Source organism: Pecten maximus, chromosome 19, assembly GCF_902652985.1.
Source record: "Pecten maximus chromosome 19, xPecMax1.1, whole genome shotgun sequence".
Lineage (NCBI taxonomy): Eukaryota > Metazoa > Mollusca > Bivalvia > Pectinida > Pectinidae > Pecten > Pecten maximus.
Window position 1 is genome coordinate 20,420,112 of NC_047033.1, and position 18,422 is coordinate 20,438,533.

Consider the following 18,422-nt stretch of genomic DNA (forward strand, 5'->3'; position numbering starts at 1 on the left):
GACGTTACATTGCGCAACGTCAAAAATTTTGTTATGGAGGTATAACAAAATTATTTCAGCCAATGAAAATGCGTGTTTCATACAAAATTAAATTATATATGCTTCTGGTTAAGTGTATTGCACTAATGATAAAAAAAACTAATTGCATACCTAACAAACATAACACATTAAAAATACAGTGATTGAACATTGATACTTCCGTTTTTAGATAAAAACAGATACTTCCATGGATAAAATGCATATTAACCCATGCATAAACTGTCCATGACAAAATTGACGAGTATGTAGCAAAATACAGTCATATACATTTAGACTCCTGAAACATGTAACAATAAGATATGTGTTACTGGCTTATCTTTGTATATAAATCATCTTCTTATTATTTTGTTGGTTCATTTTTAGTTGGTTAACTAACAATGCATCTAATAGACTTCTTTAAATGATTTTTTTATTAGCGTTAATGATTTTTTGAAATTAGAAAACCCTAAATAAAATAGCTGAATAGATCTGGCACTTCATTGAAAAATGTTTGATAACATTCCTTTGATTTGAAGAGTTTTAACAAGCCACGCAAATAAATAGAAATTGGGAATAAACATAAATGTATTTGGCAAGTTGTTTGTGGTCTCTCAAAATGTAGAGTCTGAATGTGTACTGGAATGTGCTTGTACTCGAAGTACTATTGTTTTTATATTTCAAATACTTTTCTTCCAACAGTTAATATTTGTCTTAACATACAATACAAAAGAAAGTTGTTTTTTTATCACCTTGTTAGCATATTCCGGATCTTATGTCTAGTTTTGATTTACAGTTTAACATCAGTCTTACATTTCCATTTGGTAAACCATCTTTTTTCGGCATAGCCGTCTAATTTTGTTTTGGCCCCGGATATGACGCGACAGGTGGCGTTCTGGTCAAGATGAAGTATGTGATTGGTCAATGTAGCAGTTAATGCAAAATGCAGATATACAGTTAAAAACGAAACAAAGTTAAAGGGATCTCACGGTAAACCAATATTTATTTTGTATATTTTATCATATTATTGGGTATATCTTTAAAAAAAAATAACCTTCTGAACAATAACCATTCGAATTCGATGATGTAGGCCTATGTACATAAAAACATCAATTATCAATGATTAAAAGGTTATCAAACAATCTGAATATGCAAACATTTTGTGACATATACGATAAACGCATGCGCACAACAAACTAAAACACATGGAAACAAAAATGGCTTCCAATGTGAATCGACTGCGGTTGAAAACGATAACAGCTTCCGCAATGAAGAGAATAATAGGAAAATGGGCCAAACACAATCCTAGAATTAAACTTGGGAAGCAGTACAATAGACTGTAACAGTTCAAACATGAAAACAGCAGTAATACGGACGCCGCTCGTATTCTGCTTGATTGTTTGATAGTAGGTCATGACAATCTCGGTAATATTTACACAAACTCGGTATGATTTCCACAAACTCGATAAGATTTCCACAAACTCTGTAATAGTTCCACAAACTCGGTAATATTTGTACAGTCTGTACCAGTACATCGCTACTGTCACTATACTATATGAACAATGTTTACACTTATTTACACGTAAATATGTGTGCCGTAATATATACAGAACGTGTTATTTAACATTTAAACCACTGTATAATATCGTTATCCAACTAACCCAGATGGAATATATATATCGATTGTAAAGTATCGTGTGTTTGTGCTGCCACGATTTCAAAACAGTCACGTAATGATTTAAAGATAATTTCCGCGCTAAATTTAGAGGGGGATTCCCAACTAAATCGAGTGGTCATGCTGGACATAGGGATTGACTGTGAACATTGGAACAGCACAGAAACATAACTGGAAAGGAACAAAACGCGTACATTCAGTGAAAATTGCAACGTTTTTACCGTGATGTCCCTTTTAAATTGAATGCAAGCTGAATAAGTGGATACATCTATTCAAATGACACATTTGCAGTCTTATTATCACAGTGTATAATCGATTTGTACTACTAGCTGTGAAATTTGAGTTTTGTACGTGTAGCTGCGAGTTGCGAAGCGGTACATTTTGAACACGGCGGGAGCAGGGCTGGTAGTTTAGAAGGTAAATTCTACAATTTCAATACGTATTTCCAGCAATGCATGCTGACATGTGGTGCACTAGAGAACTTACCATCTTCGTTTATGTTCAATCTTAATGTATGTTTAGAACAAACGACATATCAACACTTTTTTTGAAAGCGAAAGTAGCTATGCTCACTGGTAAAATCAATGTCATCAATCGAAAATCTTCATTCTATGTTAAAACTAACGAATCAATTGGAAGTTTGGATATATATGTAACATTTGCAGTTATTAGTAGACATATTCTAGGTTCTATATAAAGCTGACCTATTATATATTGGAAATTGTATAACTTTCTTTCCCCGTGGGTTCATTTGCAAACTGTACGGTCAGCTGTCCGGTTTATGTGTACATGGGAATATGTTTTGTAATCCTAGCTGTGAGTTGTGTGTACAACCAGTTGTGAGCAGCAGTAAGCTTAAACATTTTCATTTCTTGTAGAATGGATGACTCTTTTGAGGTAGAAGTTTTCATGAGGAGACGATAGAAACAGAGCTAAGTTGCAAGTATTGTAACTATACAAGTAAGCGAAGGTACAACATAAAGCGCCATGAACGTACTCACACCAGTACATCTGCTCAGCCTGAGCCTCCTAAATCATCTACTGCGTCAAAGGACCATCTTTGCTCTGAATGTGGAAAGCAATTTAAAACGAGTGAAGGTCTCCGACAACATGTCAATCGAGACCACAAACAGCAGTTTCGCTTTACTTGCGGGGTTTGCGAAAAAAAGGCTACAATAGTCTTTAGAACTATAGAGGGCACCTTGCGTCGCACGATAAGGCACTAGAAGAAAGTTGTCCCAAATGCAAGGCAACTTTCAGGTTCAAAAGCAGCTTAATTAATCATGTAAAGGTGTGTGGTAGTACTGAAGAAAGAGAGAAATATCACTGCCCAGTCTGTTCCACTGAATTTTCTAGTTCAAAAAACTTAAAAGAACACCAACAGGTTGTGCACGAGCAGAGAACAGGCATCTGCAAAAGTTGTGGGAAAATTTACAGATGGCGCTCGAGTTTGGCTTATCACTCAAAAAAATTTTCAGGTGTCCTTCATTAATCATTTTACTGATGTGTTGATAATTTTTTTTGTGTTTTTTTTATTATTTGCTGATGAAGAACTCTCCGATGGTGACAAACCAAGTACATAATCATTTGATTTATATTTTCATTTGATTTTTCTTATGTTGCTTTTCAGTGCGATATCCCAGTAAAGGCGTTTAACTTTCAATTGCAGAACCATGAACTTGTAAATGTACTCATTGTGAAATCACTAGATTTGTTCGCGGTTCGAGTTTATAATGCTTAGTCATTGTTTTGGTGATTAATGTTTCGATGCATGCCGATTTTGTTCTCTTCGGAAAGGGTCCTTTCAGAACAGATTTTTTAATTTGATTCCAATGTATGCAAATGAACAATTAAAAAACTTTGTTTTCAGACTTACTTGTCTTAATACATGTTAAACCCTGTTTATGAAACACCTTGCTCATTATTCAAAACGCCGTAAGAGGAAATGTACGTGTAGATCGACCATTGATCTGAAACGGTTTCACACTGTAGTTTTATTTGGTATTGTATGAATCATGTTTCATGAAATTTAACATGATGAATTAACAAACACCATCAGTAACTATGATATTTGCTCGACAACCAAGGTAACAAAAGGTTGAATTTTGACTCGTGGTAATTCGTAATATAGAAACTTTCTTCGTGCGAAACCAATACTACATGTAGTACTGGTATATCAGTTATTTTTTGTTGATACTGAACATATATGAATTAATCAAGAGTTTGGACCTTAAATATATATTTTTAAATATCAGCAGTAATTAACATTATTTTCCGCAATGTGTATCAATCATTGTACTCAGTGTTCTTTAGCCTTGTACTTCAAGAGGACTGGTAATTTTCAAACCAATTGTCAGTCATTAGTCACTGTACATGATATTATATCTTACCTCCTGCAGATTTCTTGTAACGTCATTAATTACGTCACGTGTTGACCATGTATACACGGCTTTTCTAAGTGTGAATGCCCTGGACGTTCTATGTGTCAAACATGGCCTAATCGTTTTGTTGCACTTGTCCTTGGTAAGTGAAATATTTCGAGACCACGAAAAAATGTTTTAAAAGAATTAAGCATCATAAATTCATGCTTAGAAGGGTCAAATGTTGTATGTAAGCCTACTACTTGTATATTTAAAAGAAAAAGTACAAATACAGGCAGTTGGTAAGATATATTCGTTACATTCGATACATTCGTGTATTTGACTATAAAATTGACTGACTGTGTATATACCATATTAGGTCACCTACACACGGTGTAACTAATACTGCCGTATATGTGGTACACATTTTATTGATTGATGTTTTATTCAGATTTTTGACGTTAATCAATGTCCATCGGCAGCAAACCCATACGAATGTGTGGTAATATTTTTGATACCTCACACCTATGATGTTGACGCACTGGTCTTTCTCCTTTACTGGACATAGCTGGTTTACTTATGTTTCAGACTTGCGTTTTGGTCTCTTCCTTTGTCGTCGCTCTTCAATGTCAAAAACTTGGTTTCTGTAAAAAAAAAAAGGATAAGTTATGACATATGTCAAGGTATAATACTGAGTTTACCTCTAACATTCAAACAAACAAATCTTCTCTGTTAAAAAAAAACTCGCTGTTCGACGCTACATAGTCGATTTCACGGTTACCCACAATGCAATGCACGAGGACTGGTTCCGGTCCCATTACATACGTTGTTTACATTGTTCTCGAAGCGACTGGTGTGAGCAAAGTAATGTTCTACACCGGAACCAGTCCATGATGCGTTGCATTGTGGGAGACCTCGAACCACTGTATGGATTAATTTTTGGTATACGACTCAGATTTAAACATGCATTCTAGCATCTTTGTAATTCGCCTTTGAAAACTCAATGTACATGTTTACAAATTGTAAATCAATATAATGTGCAATTGATTTACCTTGGTTGAATACTGGAGATAGGATCAGGTATGATGTGCAAAGGGGTTTCTGTGGAGTCGATTTTCAGTTCAAGAGCATGCGTTTGGTATACTTTGGCGCGGCTCGTGTTCATAAAAAAGGGTCTGAAATAAGAACGAAATACAGATTGATGTGAGTAAATTTACACTGACAGAAATGTGTTGAAATTATATACACGGGGTCGAGTGTGTCTTAATAAACTTAGCATACATTATGTATATTTGCATTTACCTGTCTGGATCAAATCTTGCTTGCGTAAGTTCACATGCAGTACCAACGGCAGCAGGGATATCCCGTGGTCGGAGAATTCCACTTCCGCTGGGGTCCAGATCTTGAAACTCTCCAAAGAAATTTTCATTTTCAAGACTACCACATGCTCTTACATTAAATTTTCCCTTTTTCACGTGTGGGAAAAGTTGTATTCTTCGTTCCAAATTTGTCATTAGTCCTTCAAACATCACTAGGGATATACCGCTAATGTGTGTTCCTGGCGGTGGGAATTTCCCAATAGTTATATGGCTAAGAAGCCAGGTGCGAAATGACAATCTTCTCCGACAACGTTCGACACAGTCTATCCCGGGCTCGTCCTCGGCTTCATACCAATTTCTTATAAGATTACAAAATTCTGCCTCGTTCCTGTGGCCGTTTTTCCGCATTTCCTCCTCGACAGGAACCGAGAACGTTTTCTGAGCATACGCATTACTTTGACGGTCTACTACAATGTAAGTCTTCAACCAATGCTCTGTTGAGACCTGTTCCGTTTGTCGAACTTCCCAAAGCCACTTTAAGCCACGCCTCTTTCTTAATACCGGTCGGTATCATACCTGTACTGCAACACTTACTCCTAGCATTTGTCAATAAATGGTGGCAATCCAGTAAGCTGAACAAGTGAATATTCCTGCTTTGAACAAATTCAGGTTTAGAATACCACTCAACATTCATGTTTACTTCTTCGATATACGTTGGGTTTGAAAAATTCATAGTTTGCCTCCATCTGGATTCCTCTGTTGGATACGTAAATTCCGCGTGTACCACATTCATAATGTCTTTTCAGAAACGAGCTACTGTAATTGAGCATAGTTGTTTTAGCGAGTGAAGTCGTCGCCTTGATTTAACACTACTCCTTGGAACTCTTGAGGTGTCCAATATAATATTGAACAGGAAATCTGATAATTTTTCTTTTTTCCAAGAAACTCCAAATTTCAAACGTTGCTCATTCAATAAATCTGAAACAGACCGCAGGCAAATTAATATCTCCGTTTTGAGAAATGATCTATCGATAGATGCTTTAGAGGACAGAACTATTTTGAAATCTGAAAGATTGAGTTCTTTCCACTTCACTCTTCCTGTGGACTGAAGGTTAGATAGCATTTGACCTATTTCAAGATCATTCAAACCAGCCTTTTCGGTGCTTTCATAATGAGGAATTTCATCAACATGGGCATCTACGTGTATGTCTGCACTCACGAGGTCACTACTATCAGTACTTGGTTCGTCGAAGAGTCTGGCCAGGCCTGTGAGATCTACATAATTCGACTTCGTAACTTCCGTTGGTGCCGAGATAATGCAGTCTAAATTGTTTCTAGTATAATCATCAATGGCATGGGGCGGTATCTCATCAAGAATGTTGAAACCTCCACGACTGTCGAGATTTTGATCTTCCGATACTGTATTATCATCCCTTTGTTGTTCATCCTTCGAATTACTAGTTTGTAACATCTTTAAAACCACATTAGATGTTACAAATACATTTTGAAAGCAATGCACCTTTCCCACAAGAATAGGTCCGACGAATTGGTTCTTTTCTGAAAGGTTTACACTGTGTTCCAAGGCATCGAAGACTTCTGCTTGTGATCCCGCTTTTACAACATTTGTGTCTTTTATTAGTTTCATAATATCAGATTTCTTTGTGTTCTTTGACTTTTTGAAGACATCCTTCATTAATTGCAATAGTGTCAGGGGATCATCTGAGCTTGACCTTACAGCAAGTTTATACCATTGACCATCGAATGATACAACTGGTACATATAGTCCACCCTCGTAGCATTTCTGAAGGACATCATGTAACATTAGTCTCGCAGTTTCTGAAGTCATACTATAGCCTTTCATAGCATATGCTATAGGAACTGCGTGTTGCCGTTCTGGTACATGTATTCTGTCAAGGTCAGCTATCAGGTAGGCCACCACCTCACTTGCCAAATTTCTAGATATGTTGAAAGCGTCATTCAACACTTCTTTGACGTCGAATAAGATCCTTTGAAGTTCAGAAGGTGCCACACTATCTCTGAAATTGTTTTTGTTGGAGTGAATATTGAGTGTAGCTGTATCGCTCGTGACATGATCATGGTTGCATTCGTTTGCCACCACAGAAGGAACTTCCGCTATAAAGCGAACTTTATTTTTGGCGTACGCCTTCAACTGATTCTCCAACTCCTTGATATCTGGTTGTTGTTTGTTTGGGCTTTGGCAATCACTTCCAATGTATAATTCAGCAATCTTGGACGTAATTACCCTCCAAAGATCATCATCAAATTCAGCTTCCATTACCACGGTTGTGTCAGAACTATAACATATGAAAATGATAGGTGCGTTGTCCTGTACTGCCATCTCGCAAAGTATTTGGGGTACATAATAGTATGGTATTTCATAATATACGCGGGGTTTGTACAAGTTTCCAGGACAAGGACATTTGATTTCTACGGCAAACTGACTTTCCAATGCAGGTTCCAATGTTTCATCGTTTGTATTTCTGATGCTACACTGTACCATCAGGACTGACAAGTAGAAGCAACTCCTCATCTTCAAATACACAACGGCACCCTTCCTCTACATATGAACATTTTGGCAAATACACAGGCATGACTTTTGACACTAGTGTTGCGATGGCATTTATTTCGTTGTCAGATCCATGTTTCATGAAGCTGGCGACTTCTGGAGAAGGAGACGGCTTTGGCACATATTTGAACACATATTCAAAATGCTGCTTCTGTTTCTTTAGACCACCTAATCCAAGAGCATCAAAACATGTACTCCCAGTCACACGTGCGAATGAACCAAGTATCTGTTCGTTGGTGAATTTTGGATGTGTCGGCCGATTTCAACTCCATTTTTGTGATATTTGGTTTGTTTATTCCCGATAAACACTGATAGTTGCTTTGACTTCCTAGGTCACACACCCTGCCGGAGCAATATAGTGAAGAAACATTATGTAGAATGGCAACTATGCGTCCCAAATTGTCAATAAGGTTCAGTGTTCGTGCAAAACAGGATTCCAGCCGGTATATGTATGTTTTGACAGCACTTATTGCAAATGAATACTTATTCTTTGTTGTGTCATTGATACACATTTTTTTCAGCTTTTCCAAGGATATAACTTTTTTAGTTTTGATAGGTCTTAGTTCTTTCAACCGATGGCTAAGAGTTGTAATAACCTTTTGAGCATTTGTGACGATATTTTCTTTTATATCCTCCGGTGAATCTGTTAAACTAGACAATTCCCTACATTCACATGATAAAACGATGGTCTCAAATACTTGAACAAGTTTCAGGTCATCATTTAGAGCCGTTTGTCTTTGTGATAATGTCGGAGGATCTTCGTATCCCCACTAATTGATATCTCCCATATCACCACTGTCAATGCCGGTGTTCACCTTCTTACCATCAAAACACACTTTGTATGTTTGCATCAGCGATCCATCATATGCACTACTTTTATCATTTCATGAATAATTCAATGCTTGACATTTGACAGTTCCTTTGATACATCCGTACCTTCAAGATAATTTCGGTTTGGAACGGCGAAATTAATCTCTGAAAGACCTGGGTCAATGGTAGTTAATGTATCTATTTCTTGTCCCTAATTTTTCAAACCCGACATAAAACTCAAACATTTCCCTTTAAAAAGTTTTAGGCCAATTCTCCAAAACTGCTTAACGGCTGGCGAGTATCTCATCAAACGGGTGTCTTCCAAAGAGTACCACTGAACAACGTCCTGGAATAACAAGTATGCAATATTTCTCATTGGTAGTTTTTGTTCTACTATTAGTTTATTGAACTTAATGTATGTTTCTAAATGTCCAGAGATTTTCAGAGTATCAATAACATACGGTAGCATTTCAGTAAGAACTGTTAAAGGTTCATTTTCAAACACTTGAGATTTTTCGGAGAAAACCGATTCGAACGATGTCGCGGTTTCTTCCACAAAGTGTACGTCATTAGGCGTTTCTTCCTTCGACGCCTCATCGATAGATATGTTGGCAAAGGAATTGTGTAACGTTTGGTCTAAATCATCACTTTCTTGAACATCGGTTTGATCCTCTACCAATTCTTTTGCAGTTTCGAAGTCTAATTTCTTAGGGGTCGACTGCCATCTAAATTTTTTCAGCGTTTGCCAAGGAGATAAAGTTGAAGGGCGCCTAGAAATTTTTACTGTTAATGTATCATTGTTTGGGACAATAATTTTGTCTTCCAAATCTGCAGGGATGATGTTGTAGTTTTTTGTGTTCTCAATAAGCTTGTGTCCGTGGTTATGAAAGATTTTCACTTTTAGTATAGAGTTACTGTGGTTAATAATGGCGTCGTCAATTGTTTCTGCAAAAATATTGAATTTGTCCGCACAATAATAACATGCACATGTGGCTGCCATCAGTTCTTGAATGTCAAGTGTGATGTCTGCAAAGAGGGCAAATACACTAAATTAATTCTAAATAATATCAACTGATCGTACAAAAATAACTCGTCATTTCAGCAGCTGATCGTACAAAAACTCTCAATATTTCAACAGCTGATCGTACACAAACCTGATCGTACAATTTTCTGTCGCATGAGCATGTAATTGATCTCGTATTATTCATATTTCAGTCACAATCATGCATGCACATTTTTGCTATATATATCTGAACATAATTACGGAACGGATTCCGATGTTTATGGATGTCTAAAACCATTCGTTCTTTTATTAATATGATCTCTTCCCTGGTGTTGGTGGTTTTTGGCTATGAGTTTTTTCGGATCAGAAGAGATATTTTACGTGAAATATATAACTTGATGCATACATTATCTATCTTTACACTATGGTTAGCTTTTTAAAAATTGGTACACAAAAAGACATATGAATAAGTGTTGAACTTGCCTGTGTCCAACGCAGAATGAGCGCCATTTGATCGTTTCACCGCTTCATAACTCACAGCTACGTATATACGCGTACAAACTCAAATTTCGCAGCCAGTAGTACAAATCGATTATACACTGTGATGTGACTTGACTTGTTTTTTGTGAGAGTGTTATTTTTTCTATACAAAGATGCAGACAGATTTATAACCGTATCTATGTAATTCTCACCTCCTTATAAAATTATTTGCTGTCGCTTCATTTCTTTTTTGACGTTCGGTAAGTATATTAAACTAAATTTCGTTTCGATAAAAAATACATTCCGTAAAATTTTCTACCGAACGGTTATGAGACGGTCTGTGAGTGAAAATAGGTAAACGCAAATGCTACGGTAATGCTACGGTAAGTGGACGCAAACGGTACGGAAATGGTACGGAAATAGTACGGTAATGCTACGGAAGTGCTACGGAAATGGTACGGTTATGCTACGGTAATGCTACGGAAATGGTAGGGTAATGCTACGGAAACGCTACGCTTAAATCGGAACTGCGAACGTACACGGGTCTGCTATAATGAAGTAAGTTATTTGTTACTTAGATTGATTATAATCAAGTTAGAATTACTTAAGTTGACCTATATTTATAGTAAACTTAAAGTTCATTATTACTTCAGTTGAGCTACCATTATAATAAAGTTAAAGTTCATTGTTACTAAAAATTGACCTACCATTATAATAAAGTTAGAGTTCATTGTTACTTAAGTTGACCTATATTTATAGTAAAGTTAGAGTTCACTATTACTTAAATGTGACCTATTATTAAAGTTAGAGTTCACTGTTACTTAAATGTGACCTATTATTAAAGTTAGAGTTCACTGTTACTTAAATGTGACCTATTATTAAAGTTAGAGTTCACTGTTACTCAAATTTGGCCTACCATTATAATAAAGTTAGAGTTCATAGTTACTTAATTTTAACCTATATTTATAGTAAAGTTAGAGCACTTTGTTACTTAAATTTGACCCGTAATTGTAATTACAATTAAATTAGAGTTTTCAAAATTAAAATGTTCTGGATTTCAATCACTAATTTCCGGCACAGCTCTGTTGGTAGATATTATTATAACATTAAATAAGCTGTTCGCTGCTCTCCGGACGCTCCTGTGATCCACTCCAGTAAAGCAAGAGACATTTGTACCAATTCATCTTATACGTTGTCATTTGATAAAAAGTGCAGTAATTAGCAAATTATTAATAATTATACATGTACAATGTACCTTTGGTCCAACTACAGCGCTCTCATCTAAAACTCTCGTCTAAAACTATATAGGATTTTGTAAGATGTGTTCATTATGGTCTTACATATATACATATAATAAGTTTAAGCACTTAGCCTTAGGCGTTCCAAAACGTGGAAACCGGATGTCGACTAGTCTTTATTAGACTGGCCAATGACGTCATAGTTACAGTGACGTCATTGTTTCTGTCACGTGGTTTCTCCATAACAACTTCGGTTACACCGAAAATCGCGAGCGATATTTCCTGAAAGCAATATTTGCGATCCTCTGTAGAATTGTATACATATTATCAAACACAGCTCTTCCAACTTACAAAATCATTTACAAAAGGTAAGTTAAGAGTCTTTTATCCATAAAAAATCAAATGATTAACATCGCATTGATATATTTGTTTCTAATTAAACAAATGTGACCAAAATTACAATAATGTTTAATAGCTGGGAGCTGTGAACATTGAGTTTCCAAATACAGTGATATAGTTTTAATTTAAAAAATCGGTGATCCAATTAATTATTGAATTTGTGATATACACGTAGTACTTGTATTTAAAACCATTTTTATAGAAACATCAGAAAAAGACATAGATTTGGATAACATGGATGATGCGATGCGCTCAGGGAGAATTGACCGCAGGATCCCGAGATATACGAGGAGACGGTCGGAGTCTCAACCACACCTACCCGTACCAGTCCGGGAGTCAGGGAGAAAGAGAGTAAGTATACATCCCATACCAGTCCGGGAATCAGAGAGAAAGAGAGTAAGTATACATCCCATACCAGTCCGGGAGTCAGGGAGAAAGAGAGTAAGTATACATCCCATACCAGTCCGGGAGTCAGAGAGAAAGAGAGTAAGTATACATCCCATACCAGTCCGGGGGGGTCTGGGAGAAAGAGGGTAAGTATACATCCCATACCAGTCCGGGAGTCAGGGAGAAAGATAGTAAGTATACATCCCATACCAGTCCGGGAGTCAGGGAGAAAGAGAGTAAGTATACAGCCCATACCAGTCCGGGAGTCAGAGAGAAAGAGAGTAAGTATACATCCCATACCAGTCCGGGAGTCAGGGAGAAATAGAGTAAGTATACAGCCCATACCAGTCCGGGAGTCAGAGAGAAAGAGAGTAAGTATACATCCCATACCAGTCCGGGAGTCAGAGAGAAAGAGAGTAAGTATACATCTCATACCAGTCCGGGAGTCAGGGAGAAATAGAGTAAGTATACAGCCCATACCAGTCCGGGAGTCAGAGAGAAAGAGAGTAAGTATACATCCCATACCAGTCCGGGAGTCAGGGAGAAAGAGGGTAAGTATACATCCCATACCAGTCCGGGAGTCAGGGAGAAAGAGGGTAAGTATACATCCCATACCAGTCCAGGAGTCAGAGAGAGAGAGAGGGTAAGTATACATCCCATACCAGTCCGGGAGTCAGGGAGAAAGAGAGTAAGTATACATCCCATACCAGTCCGGGAGTCAGGGAGAAATAGAGTAAGTATACATCCCATACCAGTCCGGGGGTCAGGGAGAAAGAGAGTAAGTATACATCCCATACCAGTCCGGGAGTCAGGGAGAAAGAGAGTAAGTATACATCCCATACCAGTCCGGGAGTCAGGGAGAAAGAGGGTAAGTATACATCCCATACCAGTCCGGGAGTCAGGGAGAAAGAGGGTAAGTATACATCCCATACCAGTCCGGGAGTCAGGGAGAAAGAGGGTAAGTATACATCCCATACCAGTCCGGGAGTCAGACAGAAAGAGGGTAAGTATACATCCCATACCAGTCCAGGAGACAGAGAGAAAGAGAGTAAGTATACATCCCATACCAGTCCCGGAGTCAGAGAGAAAGAGAGTAAGTATACATCCCATACCAGTCCGGGAGTCAGGGAGAAAGAGTGTAAGTATACAGCCCATACCAGTCCGGGGGTCAGGGAGAAAGAGAGTAAGTATACATCCCATACCAGTCCGAGGGTCAGAGAGAAAGAGAGTGAGTATACATCTCATACCAGCCCGGGAGTCAGAGAGAAAGAGAGTAAGTATACAGCCCATACCAGTCCGGGGGTCAGGGAGAAAGAGAGTAAGTATACATCTCATACCAGTCCGGGAGTCAGGGAGAAAGAGAGTAAGTATACATCCCATACCAGTCCAGGAGTCAGAGAAAAAGAGAGTAAGTATACATCCCATACCAGTCCGGGAGTCAGGGAGAAAGAGAGTAAGTATACATCTCATACCAGTCCGGGAGTCAGAGAGAAAGAGAGTAAGTATACATCCCATACCAGTCCGGGAGTCAGAGAGAAAGAGAGTAAGTATACATCTCATACCAGTCCGGGAGTCAGAGAGAAAGAGAGTAAGTATACATCTCATACCAGTCCGGGAGTCAGAGAGAAAGAGAGTAAGTATAAATCCCATACCAGTCCGGGAGTCAGAGAGAAAGAGAGTAAGTATACATCCCATACCAGTCCCGGAGTCAGAGAGAAAGAGAGTAAGTATACATCCCATACCAGTCCGGGAGTCAGGGAGAAAGAGGGTAAGTATACATCCCATACCAGTCCAGGAGTCACAGAGAGAGAGGGTAAGTATACATCCCATACCAGTCCGGGAGTCAGGGAGAAAGAGAGTAAGTATACATCCCATACCAGTCCGGGAGTCAGGGAGAAAGAGGGTAAGTATACATCCCATACCAGTACGGGAGTCAGGGAGAAAGAGAGTAAGTATACATCCCATACCAGTCCGGGAGTCAGGGAGAAAGAGGGTAAGTATACATCCCATACCAGTACGGGAGTCAGGGAGAAAGAGGGTAAGTATACATCCCATACCAGTCCAGGAGTCACAGAGAGAGAGGGTAAGTATACATCCCATACCAGTCCGGGAGTCAGGGAGAAAGAGAGTAAGTATACATCCCATACCAGTCCGGGAGTCAGGGAGAAAGAGGGTAAGTATACATCCCATACCAGTCCGGGAGTCAGGGAGAAAGAGGGTAAGTATACATCCCATACCAGTCCGGGAGTCAGGGAGAAAGAGAGTAAGTATACATCCCATACCAGTCCGGGAGTCAGAGAGAAAGAGAGTAAGTATACATCCCATACCAGTCCGGGAGTCAGGGAGAAAGAGGGTAAGTATACATCCCATACCAGTCCAGGAGTCAGAGAGAGAGAGGGTAAGTATACATCCCATACCAGTCCGGGAGTCAGGGAGAAAGAGAGTAAGTATACATCCCATACCAGTCCGGGAGTCAGGGAGAAATAGAGTAAGTATACATCCCATACCAGTCCGGGGGTCAGGGAGAAAGAGAGTAAGTATACATCCCATACCAGTCCGGGAGTCAGGGAGAAAGAGGGTAAGTATACATCCCATACCAGTCCGGGAGTCAGGGAGAAAGAGGGTAAGTATACATCCCATACCAGTCCGGGAGTCAGGGAGAAAGAGGGTAAGTATACATCCCATACCAGTCCGGGAGTCAGAGAGAAAGAGGGTAAGTATACATCCCATACCAGTCCAGGAGACAGAGAGAAAGAGAGTAAGTATACATCCCATACCAGTCCCGGAGTCAGAGAGAAAGAGAGTAAGTATACATCCCATACTAGTCCGGGAGTCAGGGAAGTATACCAGCCGGGAGTCAGTTGGCAGTTGGTATGTTGGTCGTGGAAATAAGGTAGTGTTTTACATATAAGCCAGGCCAAGTGTGCCCGTGTAATTGAACTGTGCATTCGTTGTTTTAACTGAAGTTCTATATTTTAAGCCCTCAACTTAATTTTACTTTTAAGAAATCCCAGAAGCCATCATGTCCCGTCAATGGAAAGGACCCAAAATTAGGAGAGAAAATTAACGACTGGCTGACGTCAATGAGGAAGAAAGTCGACGAGCAATGTACGGACAGCAACTATCAAAACGTTGACAAAAGGTCAAGTTATGAGGAAACCGACATAAGTCAAACTTTTGATACCGACCGAAATGACATTTCGAGGACTCCAGAACCAATTGATCTTGTAGCTTCGGTAAGTCAATTCGTCGTCTTGTTGTTGTTGTTGTTGTTGTTGTTGTTGTTGTTGTTGTTTTATCGTTTTGAACACATGCATGATTTGATTGTATCATATAGTATACATGTTATGAATGTTTTCAATATGTATTTAGTTCCCCTCTCTCTTTCCTTCCTCTTATTTGTCTATTTTCCTTTCTTTCCTCCTCACTCTATCCTCTTCTCCTTCACTCAATCTTTCCGCCTATTGCCCACCCGCCTTACAGAAGACGTTTATGTACGTTGTATCAGATAATGAGGAACCAAAGCGCAGAAAAAGAAGGAGAAAACGGTAAGACAATGCCATTGCCTCATGCTTGTTTGATTCGTGTCCTCATCAAGTTTGAATCGTGCTCATGTAAATTATTGTAGAGTGTCACAGTATAAAGTTAATATATGGTTTGAAAATTCAGATCGAAAAAGAAGAGGTCTGAGCGGAAACACAGGCGTTTTCAAGAGGAGAATACAGCGTGCTTATTTCACAGGGAGCAAACTGGACAACCGGAAGCTACGTCAATAGTCTCAGAATCCCTCAGTCCTGCTGACACGGTAAATATATATTGACATTCCTACTTCCGGTCATATAACTTGTTCTTTTTATTAACATTACGTATATGTATAAACTTTCTCCAGAGCCACGTTCTGGTTGCTTTACACGAATATATATAGTTATAATTTGTTTAGTTGTTTGACGTGAATAAATATACTTTGTGTTTATTTGTCTAATGCTTTTGTTTGCTTTCTCCACTATAATTATTTTTTATTTATTTATTTTTCTTACCATCGTTCCTTCAACACCTTCCTGTCCCGCTTCACAGAAGACTTGTACGTCTGTTGTGAATTGCCATGATAAACCTCGCAAGGCTAAAAGGCGGTAAGGATTTAACACATTTTAAAGACGTTTTAATATCCATCAAATCCATAATAAATAAAGAGTATTTAAGTTTGATGACTCCTGGGTTTTATTTTCCGTTTTGTGGTGTGTTAAGAAAGTTAAGATAACAAAGGTCTAAGACATAATGCAAAGGAGCATTCCATCGTTCGGACATCAGAAACAAGCACAATTTCTATTAATGAAATCTATGTCCGAACGATGAGTATACGAGTGTGTGTGCCTACATGTAATGAAATAACGCCGAAATGTACAAGAAAAAGGAGTGTCGTATACAAATACCGTATATCTTTGCGGTAATTAGTGATACTTCGAGTCGAATTAAGAATTTTTAGGACTGAATACTCAAAGAACTTTGGTTTATCTTGAGAGTAAAACTGTCTTATTAATGTAAAGATTATAACTTTTACTACTTTGAAAAAAAAACATGTTCTCCAATAAGTTTAATTTTGACGACCTAAACTTTATTCCAACGAAGGAATGCCCCTTTAAAATAAAGGTATTTAACTAAAGGTAAATTTGACATCAGTTTGATATCAGTTTATTTGTTACTATATATCCAATTGATTGTAATTTTTCACCTGAACCACACAGGAGGAAGAAGACGAAGAGGGCAGCACGAAATGAAACGGAAGTGATGTCACAGATCAGCGATCTTGCTATTACTGCCAGGGTGAGTGTTCAAATCTTCGATATCACGTATAACACTTTGCCATGCATCTGGTACGTAGGGACTTGACACAAATTTCTTACCCAAAGTCCATATATTTACTTGTTATATATTTGCTGAAGGTTGGTAATTCGTGCCAAGCCCCTGTGATTTATATATGTTGTTACTTTAAGAAATACGAAACAAAACAGATATTATATTTCTACAAAAGTAGTTATAGATATTACGACAGCTCGTACTATGGTCGATATTACCACAGGGACTTTACACGTTCAAATGACCTAAAATTAATTATCTAATCACAAGTTTCGACCTCTCGATCGTTTCTATAGCTTATTTAGATATGCACGTGTCCTAGTATTAGAGAACACATTGGAGTATATTCATAGTAATTAACTCAACTCTCAAATTGAATAAGTCAGAACTACACGGTTGGTCTAATTGGACATTTCCGAATTCTATTTTCATTTAATATCATATTTTTTTCATTTTTTTACAGAAGCGATTCCGCGAGGCCGAAATCAATGTTCTGACGTTCAGACTGAACAAACTATCACTTGACGGTCACGCAACGAGCATGTCCACTGGGCGGAAACGGAAGTATGAAGATGATCCACGTGAGGAAACGACCGGAAGTGACGTGAAGACCCTGGATGCTAAAATAAGAAAACTAACCATCAATTGAGCTTTAAGTAGAGCCAGCGAAGTAGGAATTTTACAGCGAATTGATAGACTTATTGAAATACGAGAAACAGTGTTGGAGGAAAACCCCGTAAAAAATGATTCACATTATTTTATATGATGTCTATGATACTTATATCTGTTTATTCCATGGATTTTTTACCGGTTTTCATTACATATATTACTGTATTAATTGAATGTCATATATACCAAATTATATTGAATTATATAAAAAAAAAAATGAAATAAAAACTTAAAAAATCAACCATGAGAAATGAATCTTATTTAACTACGTGGTATTTAAAATGCATCAATGTAATTTGAAAAAAAGAAAAAAAGGAACTTATTTTTATCCATCTAATAAATGTAATTTTGCTGAAGGATTAAATAGTGGTTACCATTTTGACTAATTAATGTAGAACAGAGCAAATACTTAATGATATGTATAATTGTTTGTTGTGCGCTTACAAAAAACGGTTTGGTAACTTCAGATGCTCAGAATTGTAAGGGTTAAATTGTACCGTTTGTCACCAGGATTACCTCCCCTACAATACAGTAGGGCAACTATAGATTACATCGTTTTTCGGTTAATTTGCCGACAAAATAGTAAAAAGGACGATATCATAATTGTATACGAGGTTGAGGAAACA

General features: G+C 37.9%; 1 protein-coding gene across 1 annotated transcript; it reads left to right on the forward strand.

Moving 5' to 3' along the window:
- Positions 1-11,721: 11,721 nt before the first annotated feature.
- Positions 11,722-18,022, forward strand: LOC117318086. Its single transcript, XM_033873087.1, has 8 exons — positions 11,722-11,855; positions 12,089-12,237; positions 15,279-15,509; positions 15,757-15,821; positions 15,943-16,078; positions 16,348-16,403; positions 17,016-17,094; positions 17,591-18,022. The coding sequence occupies exons 2-8, from the start codon at positions 12,121-12,123 to the stop codon at positions 17,774-17,776; spliced, it is 870 nt and encodes a 289-aa protein (XP_033728978.1). The 5' UTR covers positions 11,722-11,855; positions 12,089-12,120; the 3' UTR covers positions 17,777-18,022.
- The last annotated feature ends 400 nt before the right edge of the window (positions 18,023-18,422 follow it).